Source organism: Lepidochelys olivacea (assembly GCF_965140295.1).
Source record: "Lepidochelys olivacea isolate rLepOli2 genome assembly, chromosome: 1".
In the NCBI taxonomy this organism is placed as follows: Eukaryota; Metazoa; Chordata; order Testudines; family Cheloniidae; genus Lepidochelys; species Lepidochelys olivacea.
The window spans coordinates 264,251,873-264,272,666 of record NC_140411.1 but is presented as its reverse complement, the minus strand read 5'-3'; the positions used below and the strand labels follow the sequence as shown (position 1 = coordinate 264,272,666).

The 20,794-nt window shown below is 42.8% G+C and overlaps 1 protein-coding gene across 8 annotated transcripts in view; it reads left to right on the top strand.

Annotated features, from left to right (window-relative positions):
* ATF7IP (activating transcription factor 7 interacting protein) overlaps positions 1-18,973 on the top strand; it is a 168,292-nt gene extending 149,319 nt beyond the window's left edge. For all 8 annotated transcript variants that reach the window (XM_084634324.1, XM_084634326.1, XM_084634327.1 and 5 more), the window contains exons 14-15: positions 11,874-11,986; positions 13,351-18,973. In XM_084634324.1, coding sequence (XP_084490450.1) covers positions 11,874-11,986; positions 13,351-13,767 — 530 coding nt within the window. In that variant the 3' untranslated portion in view covers positions 13,768-18,973. The remainder of the gene's footprint in view (positions 1-11,873; positions 11,987-13,350) is intronic.
* The last annotated feature ends 1,821 nt before the right edge of the window (positions 18,974-20,794 follow it).

The following is a 20,794-nucleotide window of genomic DNA, read 5'->3' as shown; positions in this document are numbered from 1 at the left end:
GGAGAAAGATCGCTCATCAGACTCCCATATCTCTATCCAGGATTCCTCTACCTACCATTACTGGGCCTCCCTCCCTGATAATTACAGGGAGAGAGACTATTTACATGAGGGACATGTTCCTGCTCCTTCTCCGTGGTATGAACATCAATTAGTGCCAGCCCAGTGCCTTATGGTCCCCCACAGTGGCCATAATGGGACCTTTCGGCTATTCATTGTCAACAGTTTCTATGAGACCCTACCCTCTGTCATTAGGACATGCAATCTCCTAATCCTTCTGTTCTTCCTCAATTGCAAGAGGAAACATTTGAAGAACAACAGGCCAGAGCAAATATAGAAACTACTCCACAAAACAACATCCTTTCATCTTCCCCGAATGAGGCCCTGGATTATCCTTTCAAAAAATTCTAGGACCTGGTGAAACAGATTGTAGACTCATTGTAGATCCCACTAGAGGAGGTCTGGGAATCCCAAAATAAACTCTTGGGACATTCTGCAAATGTGACCTTCTGTGAGAGTGGCTTTACCCATGAATTAAGCCCTCTTAGATCCTATCAAAACTATCTCACACACTCCAGCAACCCACCCATGTGCAAGAGAAATGATAAAAAGTACTGTGTCCCAGTGAAAGACTCCAAATTTTTGTTTTCACACCCCACAACCAATTCTTTGGTCAAAGTTGCAAATGAAAGTGACATACAACCCCACTTTAAATCAACCCTGTATGATAAGGACCAAAAGCTCCTTGACCTTTTTGGCCATAAACCTATTTATCCTCAACCCTGCAATTTAGGACAACAAATTACCATGTATTAGTGGCAAAGTACAATCACTCCAGTTATTCAAAATTTACTTTTTATTGAACATCTTCTAGCAGAACAGTGGGAGCAGTTTCAGGATATCATAACCGAAGGTCAGATATTGGCTAGAACTTTGTTACAAGCTTTCCTAGATGTGGCTGATAGCAGATAGATAGACTTATGTGTAGTGCTGAGGAGAAGCTGGTGGTCATGGTACATGTAGGTACTGGTGACATAAGGAAGAATAGGAGAGAAGTCCTGGAGGCCAAATTTAGGCTGCTAGGTAAGAGATTGAAGTCCAGGACCTCCATGGTAGCATTCTCTGAAATGCTTCCAGTTCCACGCACAGGGCCAATTAGACAAGCAGAACTGCAGGGTCTCAATATGTGGATGAGACAATGGTGTAGGGAGGAGGGGTGTAGCTTTATTAGGAACTGGGGAAAGGAGGAGCCTATACAGGAAGGATGGGCTCCACCAAAATCAAAATGGAACCAGATTGCTGGCACTTACAATTAAAAAGGTTGTAGGGCAGTTTTTAAACTAAGGGCTGGGAAAGCACACAGGTGCGAAGAGCACATGGTTCGGACAGAGACATCCCTTAGGGGAGGATCTGTTAATGGAGATTCTCTATGTCCTAGTAAGGATGAGAGGATGGAAGATGATAAAATACAAATAGGATCTGATGAGAAACAGTCAAATGAAAAAGAATCCCATTCAATTACATCATGTAATGGTAGACATCTAAAAAGTGACAAGTTTTTAAAGTGCTTATGTACAAATGCTAGAAGTCTAAATAATAAGATAGGTGAACTAGAGTACCTCATATTAAATGAGGATATTGATATAATAGGCATCACAGAAACTTGATGAAATGAGGATAATCAATGGAACACAGTAACACCAGGGTACAAAATACATTGTAATGACAGAGCAGGTCATGCTGGTGGGGAAGTGGCATTATATGTGAAAGAGCATAGAATCAAATGAAGTAAAAATCTTAAATGAACTAAACTGTACCATAGAATCTCTGTGGATAGTGATTCCATGCTTTAATAATAAGAATATAGTAGTAGGGATATATTAACGACCACCTGACCAGGATGGTGGTAGTGACTGTAAAATGCTCAGGGAAATTAGAGAGGCTATAAAAATAACAACTCAATAATAATGGGAGATTTCAACTCTCCCCATATTGACTGCGTACGTGTCACCTCAGGACGGGATACCGAGATAAAGTTTCTTGGCACCTTAAATGACTGCTTCTTGGAGCAGCTAGTCCTAGAACCCACCAGAGCATAGGCAATTCTTGATTTAGTCCTAAGTGGAGCACAGAATCTGGTCTAAGAGATGAATATAGCTAGACCTCTTGGTAACAGTGACCATAATATAATTAAATTTAACATCCGTATGGGGGGGAAAACACCACAGCAGCGCAACACTATAGCATTTAATTTCAGAAGGGGGAACCACACAAAAAGGAGGAACTTAAATAGAAATTAAAAGGTACAGCACCAAAAGTGAAATCCCTGCAAGCTGCATGGAAACTTTTAGAAGACAATGTAATAGTGGCTTAACTTACATTAAAAAACATAGTAAAGGAACCAAAAACGTGCCACTGTGGCTAAACAACAAAATAAAAGAAGCAGTGAGAGACAAAAAGGCATCCTTTAAAAACTGGAAGTTAAATCCTAGTGAGGAAAATAGAAAGGAGCATAAACTCTGGCAAATGAAGTGTAAAAATATAATTTGGAATCTACTAGAATTCTTTGAGGGGTCAACAAGCATGTGGACAAGGAGGATCCAGTGGATATAGTGTACTTAAATTTTCAGAAAGCTTTTGACAAAGTCCCTCACCAAAGGCTTTTAAGTGTAAAGTAAGTTGTCATGGGATAAGAGGGAAGGTCGTCTGGATTGGTAACTGATTAAAAGATAGGAAACAGAGGGTAGGAATAAATGGTCAGTTTTCAGAATGGAGAGAGGTAAATAGTGGTGTCCCCCAGGGATCTGTACTTGGACCAGACCTATTTAACATATTCATAAATGATCTGGAAAAAGGGGTAAACAGTGAGGTGGCAAAATTTGTAGATGATCCAAAACTACTCAAGATAGTGAAGTCCCAAGCAGACTGCGAAGAGCTACAAAGGATCTCACAAAACTGGGTGACAGGGCAACAAAATGGCAGCTGAAATTCAGTGTTGATAAATGCAAAATAATGCGCACTGGAAAACATAATCCCAACTGTCCATATAAAATGATGGGGTCTAAATTAGCTGTTACTACTCAAGAAAGAATGTGGTGTTTTCCCCCCCATACGGATGTTAAATTGGAGTCTCGTGGATAGTTCTCTGAAAACATCCACTCAGTGTGCAGCGGCCGTCAAAAAAGCGAACAGAATGTTGGGAATTATTAAAAAAGAGAGAGATAATAAATCAGAAAATATCATATTGCCTCAATATAAATCCATTGTATGCCCACATCTTGAATACTGCGTGCAGATATGGTCGCCCCATCTCAAAAAAGATATATTGGAATTGGAAAAGGTTCAGAAAAGGGTAACCAAAAATGTGATTAGGGGTCTGGAACAACTTCCGTATGAGGAGAGATTAATAAGACAGTGATTTTTAAGCTTGGAAAGAGACAACTAAGGGGGGATATGATAGAGGTCTATAAAATCATGACTGGTGTGGAGAAAGTAAATAAGGAAGTGTTATTTACTTGTCATAACACAAGAACAGGGGGCCACCAAATGAAATTAATAGGTAGCAGGTTTAAAACAAACAAAAGGAAGTATTTTTCACACAACGTACAGTCAACCTGTGGAACTCCTTGCCAGAGGATGTTGTGAAGGCCCAGATGCTCCCATTCAGACTTTCCTCAGCCCTGAGATTATTTTTGATGGTTCTGGCAGTGGTTGCTGCCTGTCTTCATCAGAAGGCAATAATAGTTTTTTCCATACCTCTACAGTTGGCTGATCAAGGGCCAGTCTTACAGCAAGGTTCTTTCCACCATACAGACAGCCTTGTCACTGTTCCTCGGGCTAGGTATCCAGACATTGATCCCTGTACATAGACTAGAATTCATAGGGGCATTCTTAGACATGGTAACAGCCAGAGCCTGCCTTCCTACAGACAGTTTCTCAATTCTGTCAGACCTTATCACAAGGATTCAAATAAGCCTGCAGATTTCAGCAAGAAATTGTCTCCAACTTTTGGGACATATGGCAGCTTGTTCCTTTGTAATACATTATACAAGGTTACACCTTTGCTGTTTCCAGGGGTGGTTCAGAATGTTTACTCGGCAAATAAACACAGTCTAGACAGACCAAAATCAGACCTTTATCAAGTAGACGCCCTCTATTGGTGGAGGACCCTCACAGTGTCTGTGCAGATATCCGCTTTATCCAACCATCTGCAACTGTCACCATAACAACAAATGCATTTTGTTGGCCTGGGGAGCACATCTTAGTGCCAGATACCATTCTGGGGCATGTACCTTAGAAGCTTGTTTGCACATTAACTTTCCACAGCTGAGGGCACTCAGGAGTCCCTGTCTTCACTTTCTCCCATTAATCAGAAACAAATCTATCACACAATATAGCTTGCGTGGTTTACGTTAATCGAATAAGGGGAACGGGATCCCCTTCTCTTTGTGGTGAAGCAATAAAGCTATGGCACTGATGTAAAGCCAATCACATTATCATTTCAGCAGTGAAACATCCAAGCATATAAAACACCATGCCCAACGTATTCAGCAGATGCTTCTCCCAAGATTGAGTGGGAGTTGGACTCTCAATCACATATTTCTGACCGGGGAGTTTCCAGAAGTGAATCTTTTCACCACCATCACCAACAAGAAGAGAAGACAGTTTTGTGTGAGGGGGGGTTGAGCCTTCACTTTCCTCATTCCCTGGAAAAAGGGACTTCTGTATGCATTTCCCTGACATCTCTAATACTAAATAGTGAACAAGATCAAACAAAACAAAGCCAAGGTCATACTAATAGTTCTAACACAGCCACAGCAGGCCTGGTATCCTTACCTGGTTCACCTGGCCATTTGTCAGGCAATGAGCCTTCCATCCATTCCTCATCTCTTCTCTCAAGATGCTGATTGGACTCCGTGTCCCAGTCTGGGAATTCTTCACCTCAAGGCTTGGCTCCTTGATGGTTTGCAGGAATAGAGACTTCCTGTACTGTGGAGGAACAACAGAAGTTTCTGAACAGTAGAAAGGAATCCACACAAGGTATTACCTTCCAAAGGGGAAGAGATTCAACCACTGGTATAACCAGTGGTGTCTTCCATCCATTCATTCTTCCCTCTTGGCTATGCTGGACTACCTTCTGAAACTGAAAAAGACAGGATTATGTGTGAGTTCTAACAGAGTCCACTTGGTGACAGTAACAACCTTTCATTCTCCAGTTGAGGGTTTCTCAGTGTTTGCTCATCCCTCAATAGTGAGGTTTATCAGGGGCTGAGAAACCTTTTTGCTAAGTTTAAAGAGCCTGCTCCTCTTTGGGATCTGAACTCAGTACTCATGTGTCTTTTGAGACCTTCCTTTGAGCTGATGGTTACCTGTTCCCTAATTAACCTATCCATGAAGCCTGCCTTTTTGGTGGCTATTGCCCAAAGGGTTGAAGAAATGGGGGATATTGAACACCCCCATTTACAATTTGTTTTAAGGACAAGGTTTTATTATGTCCATATTCTAAATTCGTACCGAAGGTGTCATCTGAGTTACATACCAAGTTATCCATCTCCCAGTTTTTTCCCTAAACAACATCAGTCCAGGGAGGATACTGCTTACAAACCTTGGACGTTAGCAGGGCATTAGCCTTATATCAGGACATAATCAAACCAGTTGTCCAGACTGTTTTTATCAATTGCTGATAGGTCTGCAATTCCAAAGGGTCCACAATTTCCACCCAGAAGCTCTCCAGGTGGATTTCTGGCTCTATTATGTCTTGCTATAAATCTGCCAATACACAGCCTTCTTCTTTGATGTTAGCCCATTCCATGAGATGTCTCCCTCTCTGTGGCGTGACTTAGACATGTTCCTGTTATGGAGATTTGCAAGGTTGCAACTGGGACTTCCATACATACCTTTTCCAAACATTATGCAGTGGTCTAGGCTTCTAGGTTAAATGTTTCCGTTAGGTATGCACTCCTGTCTTCAGTCTTGCACACAGCTCTAAAGCTCCCCGCTCCAGCTGAGGGTACTGCTCAGTAGTCACCTGAAGTGGAGGACCCAGAGGGACACTATTCAGGATGGAGAGGTTACTCACCTTGTGCAGTAATTGGAGTTCTTCAAGATGTGTGAAGGGTGATCCTCTGCCCAACCTCCTCCCCTCTGTTTCAGAGTTTCCTCTGTGGGACTTTGCAGCGGAGAAAGAATCGAGGGTGATTTGCTTGCATGGCCCTGTGTAGCCTTGGTGTGGGGCAAAAGGATGTGCAGGGTGCATGCCCTCGCCAAACAGGCACAGCTCCAAAACTCTCTGATCAAAGCACATGGGGTGCACAAGCTTCTGAAGTGGAGCACCCATTGTTATACCAATAAAATAAAAACCAGCAGGATCTTATTAAAGAGGAAAAGGCAAAATACCACATTTATTGTGAATACAGAAATAATCATAGTAAGCAGTTAGTTATAGCTATAACATTCCATTCAGTCTCATATTTATTCACACATTCATTATACAGACACACACACACAGGTTCTGCACGGTTGTTATCATAGTTACCAGCCTTAGAGTTGCTCATGCCAAGCCACTGGCCAGGTGGCTTGGACATGAGGAGGGAGCAGGGCCTTGTCAGATGCTCATCTGATGCTCCTGGAAGTTGGATTGCAGAATCAGACCCCAAAGTTCTCACTTTCTAGAGTCCATTTTTATAGGAATTTCTTCCTATGCCAGTCTATGGGAATTGCTTCATCATGCTGTTGCTGAATCAATCAGCAGATAGCACATTCCTGACGGCTCCGTGCTGCTAGATGTTATCTTGTTCTTTGGTTCTCCCATTCTTGAGGCTGTTGGGTGGATTCCAGTCTGCCCTCCTGGGGTCCTCTGGTTATTTCCACATGACGCCTTCTTCAGCTGATGGACACTGGATTCTTAGGCTGGCACCTCCCTGATCATTCAGTTGTTATCCACACCAAGCATCCATCCACAAACATCCTCTATCTCTATTTTAATCATAATTGTTAATACAACAAAAGGGCGGGGAGTCTCTGGGTGCTGTTTCTGTTGTTACAGAGTATTGCTTTGAGTCTCTCTCTGTGTGAATTGCTTTGAGAACAGACTCTGTCTTAGAATGTACTAACGCAATTAGCAGCTTGCAAGTTTCACACATAGAGGGAGAGAAACTACCAAAAACCAAGAGACCTCTTAATTAGTAATACCCTGGAATTTAAACTATGGGAAATCAAACTCATTTGTGATTTTAATACAGAACTTCTTTAATATGATCCAACACCATAGGGTCACACATCTCGAAGAACTCCAGTTACTGCACAAGGTAAGTAACCTCTCCTTCAAGGTGCTAACTCTGGCCTTGCTAATTCCAACCTTAGATCCACATGACTAGTATTCAGCTCTCAACCTCCAGGACACTTATTTTCAGATAGTTATTAATCCTGTCCACAGAAAATACCTTGGGTTTCAGGTGTGCAATTTATGCTACCAGTACAGAGGGTTAGCATTTAAGTCTATTGATAGTGCCAAAGGTATTCACAAAATGCCGTCTGTAGTGGCAGCTTATCTCAGAAGACAAGGAATCCAGGGTTGTCTGTACTTAGATGATAAGTTCACTTACAGAAAGCTTCCAAGCCATAGTCAATCTGACAAATCAACTTCAAGTTCATCTGAAGACATTTGTAAGAACTTGTCTCAAGCTTCCAGAGCACATAGATTCCTGCGTGTATGTATATATGTAGACTTGAGCTGTTTCATATAGCAAAGGTGAAGTCTGTATATCAGTGAGGCATGCTCACTTTGATGTGAAAATCCGCATGCCCCCAGAAATCCTGTCGTCATTAAACAGGTGGAAAGACCCTCTAAAAATGTGCAAGGGAGAACCTGTCTCTCCATCATCCCCATCAAAGACACTGACAGACGCCTTCACACCGGAATGGAGTGCCCACTTAGACAGGGCATGTGGATTTCTCAAGCCTAGCTTCACGTAAATGTTTTGGAGCCGAGGGCCATTTGTTGGTTGTGCACAGTTTCCCTCCCAGTTCTGAGTTAGATCATGATGGGAAACACCACAGGCATATATAGACAAACAAAGAGGAGCAAGATCTACACCTCTGCCAGGAAGCTGTACGCCCATGGAACTACTGTGTCCATCACACAACTACTCCGACAGTAGTACACTTACCAGCTTTGCAGAATGTGATGGTGAATCACTTCAGCAGACAGCTTACAAATGACCTTGGGTGGTCAGTAAAGAATACTACTGTCCAAGACTTATTTCTCAGGTGGGATCATCCGACCATAGAACTTGTTGCCTAGAGAAAAACAAGAAATGTCAAAAGCTCTTTTCCAGAGGATAGCACAGTTGGGTATCTCTGTCCAATACATTTCTGATTTTCTAGTCCCCGGCCAAATGTACACTTATTCTCCAATTCCACTGATCCCAAGAGTACTCGTGTAGCTCAGGCAGAATTCAGCCAAGGTGATCATGGTAGCTCCAGCATGGCTGGGGCTGTTCTGGTTCTCAGACTAGAAGAATCCTCCAGCATATGATTGCCTTTTCAGCCAGATGTGATTCATAGATTCATAGATACTAAGGTCAGAAGGGACCATTATGATCATCTAGTCTGACCTCCTGCACAACACAGGCCACAGAATCTGACCCACCCACTCCTGCGAAAAGCCTCACCTATGTCTGAGTTATATATCTCAGAGACTGACAGATTCTCCATCCAGATTTACATTCCCTATACCTCACAACATGGATGCTGCCTGGTTAACAGCACTAGAGAGGACTTGCTCAGATGAAGTACAGAACATTCTCATCCCCACTAGAAAGGACTCCACTAGGCTTGCTTACTCTACCAAGTGGAATGTTCTCTATTTAGGAGCAGCACCACCAGTTACCTCAATTTCAAACTCAGCTACAGATATACTTGATTGCCTGCAATCAGTCAAAAACTCTGGGCTATCTGTGAGCTCCCTGAAAGTCATTTCAGCTTTTTACTCTTCAGTTCAGGCGTATTTCACATTTTCACACTCTACAGTAGTTAGGTCCTTGAAAGGCCTTGTCAAGCTGTCCTGCAGTGACTCAAGAGCATGAGTACCAACCTCAGGGCAGACTGTTAGGAACCAGTTCACAAATCCCAAATTGGCTATGCATTCTTTACTTAGATTTCACCAACCAATTATCAGATGTAAACTCCTCAGGTACACTGTAACAGCCTAATCATGGAGTCACAGACAGTCCCCTTGGGTACTCCAATTTATATTGTCATCTAAGCAAGCCTACCTTTGTGGTAGATGGTCTCTTACACCACAAATCACAACAATATTCATGTTACTTCCAGACACAAAGGACCAGTCACTTACCCCAGGTCAGTTGCACCTTAAATCTAACACCAAAGACGCATGTAGCGAATCCTATAATAAACTATATACAGATTTATTATTAGTAAAAGGAAATAAGAGTAATTTACAAGATTAAACCAGATAAACATACATACACAAATGAGTTACAATCTTAAGCGTCAAAAGATAATAGAAGCTTCTAAAATAAGCAAGCTGTGTATGTCCTTTAGGGCTAAGCAGCTGGGGATCCCGTGATTATGCCTATAAACCTTGCCCCCAGAATCCAATCACCACCGAGATACAGTTCCTCCTTGTTAGGGGTTTTTATTCCCTTCCCACTGTCTGCTCTAAGCTGCAAACTCAGCTAATGGGAGGAGTTCACTTGTTAGACTTATCTTCTTGGTAGGGTGAGAGTAGACAACAAAGCCTTTTGTCCTCTTTAATGTTCCACTCTAGTCCATTGGTGTCGATGGGTCTTCCTTGTTGGGCAGGACATAACATCTTCCGTTGGAGATGAGCATTTCACATTAGTTAACGTCTCTCTCCTGTCTGGTGTTTTACACAGTTACAAAGGCTTACCATACAAATGCTTAAATATTACCATACAATATGGGATACAGAAATGAGATTAGTGCATGCATCAACTCACAAGCATTCAATAAATCTAAATACTACACACATTCTTAGAATTCTAATACCTATTTTAAGAATACTAACACAAAAGTGAGCCAGACTGATTCCAGCTATGTATTTGTCAATATTCAGTTGAGTCTTGGCATGAGTTAGCACCTGGTTTGCCAGCATCTCCGGTGTTATGAGAGTATATCTCCAGTCAGAGAATCTCCCCCTCCATGTTATCTCAACATTGTACTGATGGGTTTAATGGATCCATAATTGAGCTACGTGTTCCCTGCTCCAGGTTTACATTAAAACAGCCTTTTTAGTAGAAATAACATCTGGCAGAAGCATAGGAGAAATACAAGCTCTAATGGCAGGACCTCTATTCACTGTTTCTCTGAGGCATAGAGTAACCTTGAGACCTCCCCCCAAGTTGTTGCTGAAGGTAGTCTCTGATTTCTATCTCAACCAAGTAATATGCCTACTTATTTTCTTTCCAAAGTCACATTCCAATCAAGGGAAACTAAACTTTACACCCCAGGGTGCCTTCTTTCTTTCTGAATAGAACTAAGCCATTTACGGTATTCCCTGAGATTATTTGTAGTTTATGTGGATAGGGTGAAAGGTCAAATTGTATCAACATGTCTGATTGTATTTCCATATGTTGCGTTGGGCTATGAAATAGCAAACTTAGATCCACCACTGAGAGTGAGAGCTCCCTCAACGAGAGAAGTTCAAGTAGCTGCTGAAGATTCTTTAAGAAATGTTCCAGTGCTAGAGATATAGGGCAGTTTTTTGGGGTTCAGTGCCTACATTTACCCAGCATTGGTCTATTGTAGACACATCAAGATCTGATGCTCGTTTTGGTACGGCGGTTTAACAATTGTTCAGGTAGATTCCTGGCACCCGCCTCCTGTGATCTAGGTCACTACTGGTGAGTCACCAACAGTGGACTATAGATAGATAGATAGAAAATGTCACTGACCTCACAGTAACTGTGGTTCTTCAAGGTGTGTTATCTACATATATGTATTCCCTGACCTGCCCTCCTTCGCTGCTGTTGTGGAGTACCTGGATTCTGTATTGGTGAGGAACTGAGAGGTGAATGAGGACACACCACCCATTGTGTCTTTGGCTGGAGGCACAAGGCAGCACCCAATAGATAGTTCTGGCCAAAAGAATCTGCACTTGAGTGTATGGGGTGCATGCGCATCAAGAGTGGAATATACAGGGGCAACACACCTTGAACCACAGTTACTGTAAGGTAAGTAACAGTCCCTTGGTAATTATCAAAAGTCCAAGGCACTACGTGTAAGGTCATCTAGTCCATCCCTAGTCAGGGTTCTCTATAGTGCCTCATTTAATGCCAGTTCATGTGGATAAGTGTTCATAAAAACCATTCATGGCCTTCTGTGGATAAACACTTCTCAAATGGGATGAAACCCAGTTCTCTTTGCCATCCACAGTGCAGCTTTTTGGCACTGGTACATTGGGTAAACATTACTTTGCTGCAGTCGGTTTCTGCTTTTTTTCCCCTCCTTGGGCCCCAAATTAGTCTGCTTTTTCTCTCATGATCTCTGTGGTCTAGAATCTTTTGCATCACTTCTTGTGGTGCTACTAAGGATTCTTGCCTCCTGGGATGGACATTCAAGCATTGCTCTTCTGCCCCCTCCCAACATGCGCATCTGCCTTACTCTCGCTCCCTGATGGTTGCGGGAGAGAAGCAGCTCTGTTTGTGTCTCCTTCCCCTTTTAGGGCCCATCCCATCTAGCCTTTTTCCAGCTGTCTGAGGAGGAGTTTCATAAAAAATACTTACTTAGCTTTCATAAAGGGTCAGTCCTCTGGCATTCTGATTGGCTGGCACAAGGTATTGACTACTCAGGGTCCTGATTCTATCTCTTCTCTCCCCCTGGTGTCTTTGTAGGTTTGACCATGCGAATGCCTCAGACAACTGCGTATGTTGTGAACAACGGGCTAACCCTTGGATCTGGAGGCCCTCAACTCACAGTGCATCACCGGCCACCACAAGTGCACGCTGTAAGTACAGTTATCCATTGCTTCAAAGTGCCACCACATTTGTGTCTCTGTTCACAGGTTTGTCTCAACATAGATGGTTTTCAAAGTATTTCATAGTGTGGACCACGTTAGTCGAGGCCTTGTGGGCTCCTCCCATCTCATTCACAAAGCTGCCACAACTAGAGCAATTGCTTACATGGAAAAGAAATCCTAGGATTTCCTGTGATTTAGCAGCATGGAACGGGGAGAGTTAGACCCACGTGACCTGCCAGCTCACCATCAGCAAGTGCGCCACAAAGCCCCAGTGGCCTACATAGCAGTTTGAGAATTGCTGCACTTTAATACTAGATGTGTGCCAGGGCCCTCCTGGGATCAGGGTGTGCTGAGAAAACGTGCTCGGTCAAAGAGCTCAAGTCTTCAAGGGATTAAGGACTACGGCCTGTGATCTCAGCTGCAAACAGGGATAGCTACAATGGAAATCATGGACACTTTCTCAAAATAATAAACATTCCTCTGCACTGTTCTACCTGCGAGTCATTTCTTGTGCCAGAGATTATCATGGGGGGATGAGAAGGCTCTGGCTCCTGCAGTTTCTCAGCACAATTATTAGTGGTGTTTGTGTCTCGGTGCAGGATGCTAAGTGAGGATTGTTCTTATCTTAGGGTTACGCTGTTGGTGGTGGTTGTAAAGGGACACAACGTGATCCGCTCCTTACTCAGGGTTGTGCTGAAAATAACGGTCAACAGCAGGTTTTGGTTTTCCATTTTTTGTAATGCTGAATTTAACCCCTTCTTAGTGATTTGTCTTTTCCATTATAGCTGACACTGGGTCAGATTGACTGCTTGGGATAAGTTGGGGGCAGCTCCATTAAAATCAATGGAACTGTGTCAGTTTGCACCAGCAGAGAGCCTGGGTCACTGGGTTTATTTTTTATCATTCTATTTTTTAGTAGAGTTGGAATCAAAAATGTCTTGATTACTGTCTTGTTAGATATCAGCATCAACTCTGTCCATGGAGTTCTGGGAATAGGAGCTGTTGGGAACTCGAGTTGCCTTGAGTGAGACCATTAAACTCACCCATCGTACCCCGGGGAGAAAGTCACTGGTTTGAATTTCAAATACAGCTCCATTGGTAAGAGAGGGCCTTGTGTTCAGATCCTCCCAGGCCTTACCTGCCTTGAAACACGAGACCTTCAAGCTCTTCTGTTTGATAATTATTAGCTGATCTGGTGCCTGATGAAGTCAATAGGTGCCTTTCGATTGACTTCAGTTAGTGTGTTGGGTCAGGCCTTCAGAATTCATCCATGTTGGAAACAGTGATGTGTGCATCCTTCTGTCCTCATTACAGACTGTGACCTTTTCTCTTATCCCTTGTATGTCCCTTAGGAGCCGCCACGTCCTGTGCACCCAGCACCACTGCCAGAGGCCCCACAACCACCACGCCTGCCCCCTGAAGCTGCCAGCACCTCCCTGCCTCAGAAGCCACAGCTGAAGCTGGCACGAGTACAGAGCCAGAATGGTATTGTGCTGTCATGGAGCGTCATGGAAGTGGACCGGAGCTGTGCCAGTGTGGACAGTTACCATCTGTATGCCTACCATGAGGACCCGAGTGCCACCATGCCTTCCCAGTGGAAGAAGATTGGGGAGGTAAAGGCCCTCCCGTTGCCTATGGCATGCACTCTCACACAGTTTGTATCTGGCAGCAAATATTACTTTGCAGTTCGGGCTAAGGATATTTATGGACGCTTTGGACCTTTCTGTGACCCCCAGTCCACAGATGTGATCTCTTCCCAGAGCAGTTAAACCAGAGACCTTTGGAGCCATTAAAACTTTCCCACTATCAAGAGTGACTCCAGTTTGGGATTTTAATCCCATACACAAAATTCACTGTTCAGTTCACTCTCTTTAGGATTATGTTGGACAGCCCTGTGTGATACACTACATCTATTGAGAACCCAAAGCAAAATTTAATTCTCAGCCTGCAGCAAGAGACCTTATTTTCTGGACAGCTCAAGCCTTGGGAATTTGAAATCTAAATGTTCCTCTTCCCCCATGGCTGCTCCTTTCAGAGATACCTACCCTTTATCCAAGGGGATTCTGGACAACTGGGATTCTGCTTCAGACTGGGAACAAGATCATAAATTGCACAGTTTGCCCGAAGCAAACACAACACGTCTGTGACGTGCTGAACAGTTAAAATGGCGCTAACACGAGGACAGAAACAGACTCACTTGCTCCCTACAACTCAGTAAGAAGGTTGTGAGGGGAAAGGATTCTGGGTCTGATTTCTTTTGAACTGGAAGACTGAGTAGTTTGGTTTCATCTTACAAACACATCCACTCTCCAGAGGGAAAGAAATCTTGAGTCTGTCCAATGCAGGAGGGGTGTGTGTATAAATCTGGAGGTGGTGCAAGAAAACCCCCACTACTCTCCACTCCACACCTCCCGGTTAGAATCTGGGAGTATTATCAAATCAGGTCTGAAACTGGTTTGTAGAGACTTCATTCACATTTTCTCTTTGTAGCTCAGATAATTCTCTGCCCCCTTCTCATACTTCCAGCCCTGTTTTTTTAAATTTATTTTGTGCCTTAAAGAGTAATTTCAGAAATAAATGTAGCCAGATCTCTATTGTGTTGGTTAGGTGTGCTATTTTTTTTCTTCCCCTTTCTAGCCTCCTGTTGCTGCTGCTCCTCTTCCTGGCCCCCCTACAATTGCTCTCTTCTGACAGACCCCAGAAAGTGTAGCATTGGCATCTCTGGGTTCATTTGCACCTGTGATATCATTCAATGCAACAGACGGTTCTTGAGTGGCTGGTTTAATCCCATGAAGATGGTTAGTAGGTTATACAGACAGTATTCTGCATCAGCACCCTTCCCTATGCTCCTGGGAAGGCGGCATGCTAGATTGGCCAAAGGAAATCTGTGTGGCACTGAAAGTCTTCCATTTCATCCCACATGCTTTGGATGCTGTATTAATACAAAAAGGTATCAAGATAATGTTGGTTCCCCATTCCCATCTCTTCTCCCAGCCCCTAGTCTGTCTCCACTGGATAAACAACCAAATCCAGAACACAGTTTTGGAAAACTTATTTCACCCATTGGCCCAAAAGTTGTAGAGCAATTGCAAACTTCAATAGGGCCTTTCATGATGCTTATGAATTGAGCCAAAAGGAAAGCTGCTTTTCCACCAGGCATTTGTTATGGCCTGATTTGAACAGAACCACAGATCTACACACGCATGTGGCAGGTAAGATTCTACCTTGCCATCTTTCGGAAGAATAGAGCTGGTTTGTCTTCTTTCCTGCCCAGCAGAGTCAAACAACTTCCTGGGCAGGGAAAGGAGCCATCCTTTACCCATTTCACTGCCTTGCACCAGCCACAGTAGAAGCTTTTTTGCTCTCGTCTCTTGAAACTACTGGATTTTAAACTATGAGGTTGGAAATGAAAAAGTCTAAATGCCAGAACATGTTGATAAAATGTGTTGTAGGAGTATGGCTTCTTTATTTTGTTCCTATAAAGAACTTGTGTCAGTAAAATAACGCTGTATTGTAAAGCCCCCTATAGGGGCTCCCGTCCTCTTGTATGTAACATTTATGCTCTTGCATGCCCATCACTCCTTCCTGTTGCTGGGATTTTCATTCCTTTCAGATGAACAAGACGCATTCTCTCCTGTGGAACTTCTGTTTTATCTTTCGTGTTAGCAGCTGTAGTCAGGAATATCACTGATCTCAGTGAATGAAGGTTTAGGAATTCAAGTATCCCAAGAGACGGTTCACACCTGTTGATTTTTTCCACGGTATTTAACTCTCCACTGAATTAAAAGCCACCTTCATTTCCCCGGTGCGAATAATAATGATTTGACATTTCCTTGATTTTAACCACTGTCCTGTCTGCCACCTTCAAGGATAAGACCTGCTTAATTGTATGTTTTAGGCTGTTTATATAAAGTTGGATCTTAATGCGGCTAACTGTCTTTTTACAGTGACCATCTTAGGACATATTTAGTTCTCCTTGGACTACTTTTAATAAGCTGTCTGGAGCAGTACCAAAGGAAGATGGAGGACATTTCAGTGCAAAGAAAGATTGTAGTTTAAAAGGGGGCAGGAGGGGACCCACACCCTAGGATGGATGTTGCTTGTTTAACATCCTCTCCATTGTGACTCCAGTCCACACCATTCAGTCACATGTGAGCATGTCTGTAATACGTGTTTTTCCCTCATTCAGTTCTTGACCGTTATTGGCCCTGTCTTGCTGGAGAGAGGTCCCCTTGGCTGACTTTCCATTCCTTTCATCTGATGGAAATGGTGGTTATCAGGAATGTCCTACCATTGTGGTCGTTGGAGATTTTGTGCAACCTGTCTTTAGCTGGACTGTGTGTTTAAACAAAGGAAGATGGAAATGCAGTCAAGAATAATTCTTTAAATCTCAAGCTGATTTCGTGGCCCTGAAGGGAAGCAGCAGAACTGGGTGAACTGGCTTTATTTACAAAATAGTAAGATGTGGTTCTACTCTGAAAAGTGACTGCAATAAGTGACCTGCTCAGCAGATCTGCTCCCAGTCTGTGGTGGTCTTTGATGTGTTTTAGTCATATGGGCGACTAAAAAGTTTCCGCTTATTCTGTGGAATCAACACAACTATGGGAGAATGATTCTGCTTTGCCCAAAGAGATAATTGCAACTGCTGAATCTTTAGTTGATGGTGACAATGTGTGAATCAGCAGGAACATAGTTTGACTTTGATACCTGACTATGTTTGGAGGCTTCCAAGTTAGCTGATCTGGAAATCAGAGACCGTAAATAGGAGTCCCCATTATGCCGTTTTACAGTGTCACTTTCAGAATAGAATTGTTCTCTGCAATGGGCATTATCTCTGTTACGTTAACCAATAGGAGCCGTGCTGAGCTCCTCAGCTGGAAGTCACACTGTGGCCCCCTAGATTACCCTGTTGTGGCTACTTCTGTTTTTTTTGTTTTAGACTTGTTAGCCCATAGAAGCAATAAAACTGTTTTAAAAACTTCAAACTTCTGCTTGTAACAGACATTCTGGAATAACTGGTTATACTGCAAAATACCTTCTTTCAGAGTATTACAAAAAATATTTGTTGGACTGCTTAGTACAGGACTGTAAATGAAGTGCATTTTTAGGATGGAGCTCTCTGTGGAAGTGTTTGTCCCAGTTAGGATTGTTGAAAGCCTCAACACTTGTTTTTAAATGTACTAAAGTATCTAAGTGACATTAAGGGGCAAGGCTGTTTTTAATCTATGTTTTGCACTTTGTCAGAGTTTTCTTCCCCCACCCCATGTTCTCAGTACTATAGTGTGTGGATGCTCCTTGCTTACAGTTTTTGCTCTTGCCACTGTGTATATAACAATACAAAGATGGAGCGTGTTCTCCAAGTTTTAAGAAATACAGTACTGTATCTTTAGGTCTATTTTTCCCACCTTCATTTCTGACATGTTCTTTTCTTTTATGTAGTTCTTGGGATCTGATTTCCAGGTTATGAGTAGTGTAATTTAATTCAGTTTCTGGTTGGGAGAGGAATTAGATTGGTTTCCTTTCTGTACACAAGTGGAGTGCTGTTGGCAAAATGCTGTTAATGTCCATTGAATTTCCCTCTGCCACAGCCCCACTGATCTGCCTGTCCCCCACTTCATTTCTCAGATTATGTTGAGAAAGCTTTATCAAATTCAGGCAACTAAGCCCTAAAAGGTGTTGATTTGTAACCTGCAGGCACAATATGTGTCTGTGCATCATTGTTCCTGCACCAGCAGCCTGCAGAAATTGCAGGTGCAATAGCTGTACAATTCTCTTAATGCCTGGAGTCAAGCATGTGTTAAATATTTAAGTGCTCTGAGTAGCAATTGATATTAAAACTTGCTACACCAAACTATTTACACCCCCATCCATGTCTAGAGATTATCTAGCACTAGCATTGAGACAGTTGCCCATCCTGACTTGAATTTTTAGCATGGGGTGGGAAGGTGGCAATACCTGTGCTGTCTTCACCTTACACACAAAGGGCCTGATCCTACATCCTTTGAAAACCGTAGCAAAACCTTCATGGGGAGCAAGATTGGGCCCAATAGTTCTAGAATTGCTAGGCTCCAAGCACAGTATCGTACTGTAACAAACCTGGTCAGTTCTCTTATGCTGTTTGCCTAAAGTGTCTAATGAACCAGAAATCATATTACATGAAAGGACAGACCAAAACTACCTAGTTTTGTTCTGGTTCCCTGAAGAGCAGTGTCCCAGTATTAGAGTACTGCAAACACTGTATACAACTAAGCTGTGATTCTGCCTTCTTACAAACTTTGTAGTATTTTCATTTAGTCGACAACAAAAAAATCTATCCAGATTTTTAAAATAAAGGCTTGATATATTAAATATATATTTTTTTAATTTGACTTTTCTTTTTTGGTAGGGGTGGGCACCAAGTACAAAAGTATTGACAGTTCAGAGGGGTTCAAGCTAGCCTGCGAGTCTAACCAGTCCTGCAACCAAGATCCAATTCAACCAGCTTCTGGTGGGGAGCGTGAAACATAGGAATAGATGGAGAATGCAAATGAATTTTTTTTTTTAATTTTTCATCTTCAGATCTAATCAATCTATTAAAACTGATGTTGTTTCTCATTTTATTGTGCAGCCTGAGCATTCTTTCTTTAAAAAATATTTAAAGAGCTGTCTGGATTTAATGGGTTATATCTGTAAATAAGGTAACTGTGTAGGCATTTGGGGGTCTAGTTTGGCTTTAGTAATTTATCAGCCATTAAAAAACACATACGGACAATATCCTTTGTAGGAGACTCACGACATGATTTTTCTTTTGCAGCTGAACATGTAAATAAAGATAATGTAGGACCTATCTAATGCCCAATTTAAACTGGGCAATTGCAAGCTCTCCCCATTTTTTGTATGTACTGTAGATTAGTGTGTGTACAAGTGTTAACTGTCATGGGGTTTTGTCCACAAAGCCTGAAATTTATACTTTGAAATAAACTACTGGGTTTTTAACACTGTGAGTCATCTGTGGTTGGTTCTGCTCATCCCAGGAGAGTTCTGTCTATTCTCAAATGGCAAGGTATGCCTCTTTCCCCACTGAAGATGTTGCTGGCTGGGGGAGAAGGGATAGCTCAGTGGTTTGAGCATTGGCCTGCTAAACCCAGGGTTGTGAGTTCAATCCTTGAGGGGGCCATTTAGGGATCTGGGCCAAAAATTGGGGATTGGTCCTGCTTTGAGCAGGGGGTTGGACTAGATGACCTCCTGAGGTCCCTTTCAACCCTGATATTCTATGATTCTATGAAGGGGAGATCTGGGGTGAGCTCCAAAAATTCAGATTTTTAAACCCTATTACCACCTTCTTCGAATTGTTGGGTAGCGGAGGTTGTGCTCTGAAATTATTGTGGGACCACTAACAGGGTCGTTTTTACTTTCCCTGCCTTCTCAAAAGGTTTGCTCTAGCATCTTTTGCAGTTCCAGGCACCTACAGCACTTCACAAAAGCAAAGAGAACCCGAGTGGAGAACAGGAGCCAGGACACTGACATTTAATACCCCCCCACACACACACACCCCATCACCTTCCCAACACATGTGAATTAGACTCACAAGCTTATTATAAAAAGTAGTTACTACAAGGCACCAGCATGGGGAAATGAGCCTTCCCAGTCTGCTACTGAACAGCTGTGGGACCTTGGGCAAGCCATTTACCTTTTCTTTCAGTTCCCCCAGCTCTAGTTTAAAATAGGAATTATGGACCTGGCTCCCACCTGCAGTGCAAGGATTAATGTTGGATAGAGCGTTTTGAAGATGCACAAACCTAACTGCTAAGTATTGCTATTGTCTCTACAGCAATTGCAGTGAAAGCTGGCTCAAGCCACCAACCAAAGGACCAGCAAAATTTGCAAGCTAAGTATAGACAGTCATTAACTAAAGGCTGAATAAAAGTGTATTTGAAACCACAAAGGGCTTCTTTAAAAATGGTCATTAAAGATGAGAATCTGCTTGTTCCAGATGGCACAGAGCACAGGTTTTACCATATACTGAAGGGGAGTATGTAGCAGTTGGGGACAGCATGTTACGCTTGAAGCCTAAGCTCCTCAGCTTTCTTCTCCAAGCATAAACGAAGGGATCAGTTCATTCACTGTTGCCTTGCACCTTGTGTTGTCATTTCCCTCGTGCAAAGTGAATGCAAAAGAACCCTGCTGAATGAGCAGCATTTTACATGCATTTTGCACTGGTGTAAATGGAAGGATGAGTTTCAGGCAAGTGTGACTCGGGCTTTAGTTGCAGAATACCCTTTATCACACAGTACCCTGGCCTGGAGGGGTGGTATAATTTCATAAGAGCCCCGGGGGGGAATGTTGTTAGGGCCCAGTTAGTAATAAATAAATTTGTTAGTCTCTAAGGTGCCACAGGTCCTTCTTTTCTTTTTATTAGGGCCCAGTTAAGCACTCAAAAGTGTGGTCTGGTCCCAGCACACTGAACAGGGATGGGGCTCAACCTTTATTTCTTAATTTGCAGGGGAAAAGGGAGCAGCTCTGGAGAACGCAGTTTCAATTGGTATTCCCCAAATAAGAAAATGTGTTTTCTCACTAGCAGTCACTTATTTAAATAATAATTTGTATTACAGCGGCACCTAAAGAACAGGAGAAAGGCATTTTTTTTTACTTCCTTTTCTTGGAAAGACCTTTTAGTCCCCCTTTCAACTATATAAAAGAGAGTCCCCTTCTGGCCAAGCCAAAGCCTGGAGAAGTTTGAGGAATTGAAACAGTGGGAACATGGCCAAAACCTCAGTTACAACTGCCACTACCCCGCCAGCTGTAATGCACATTTCT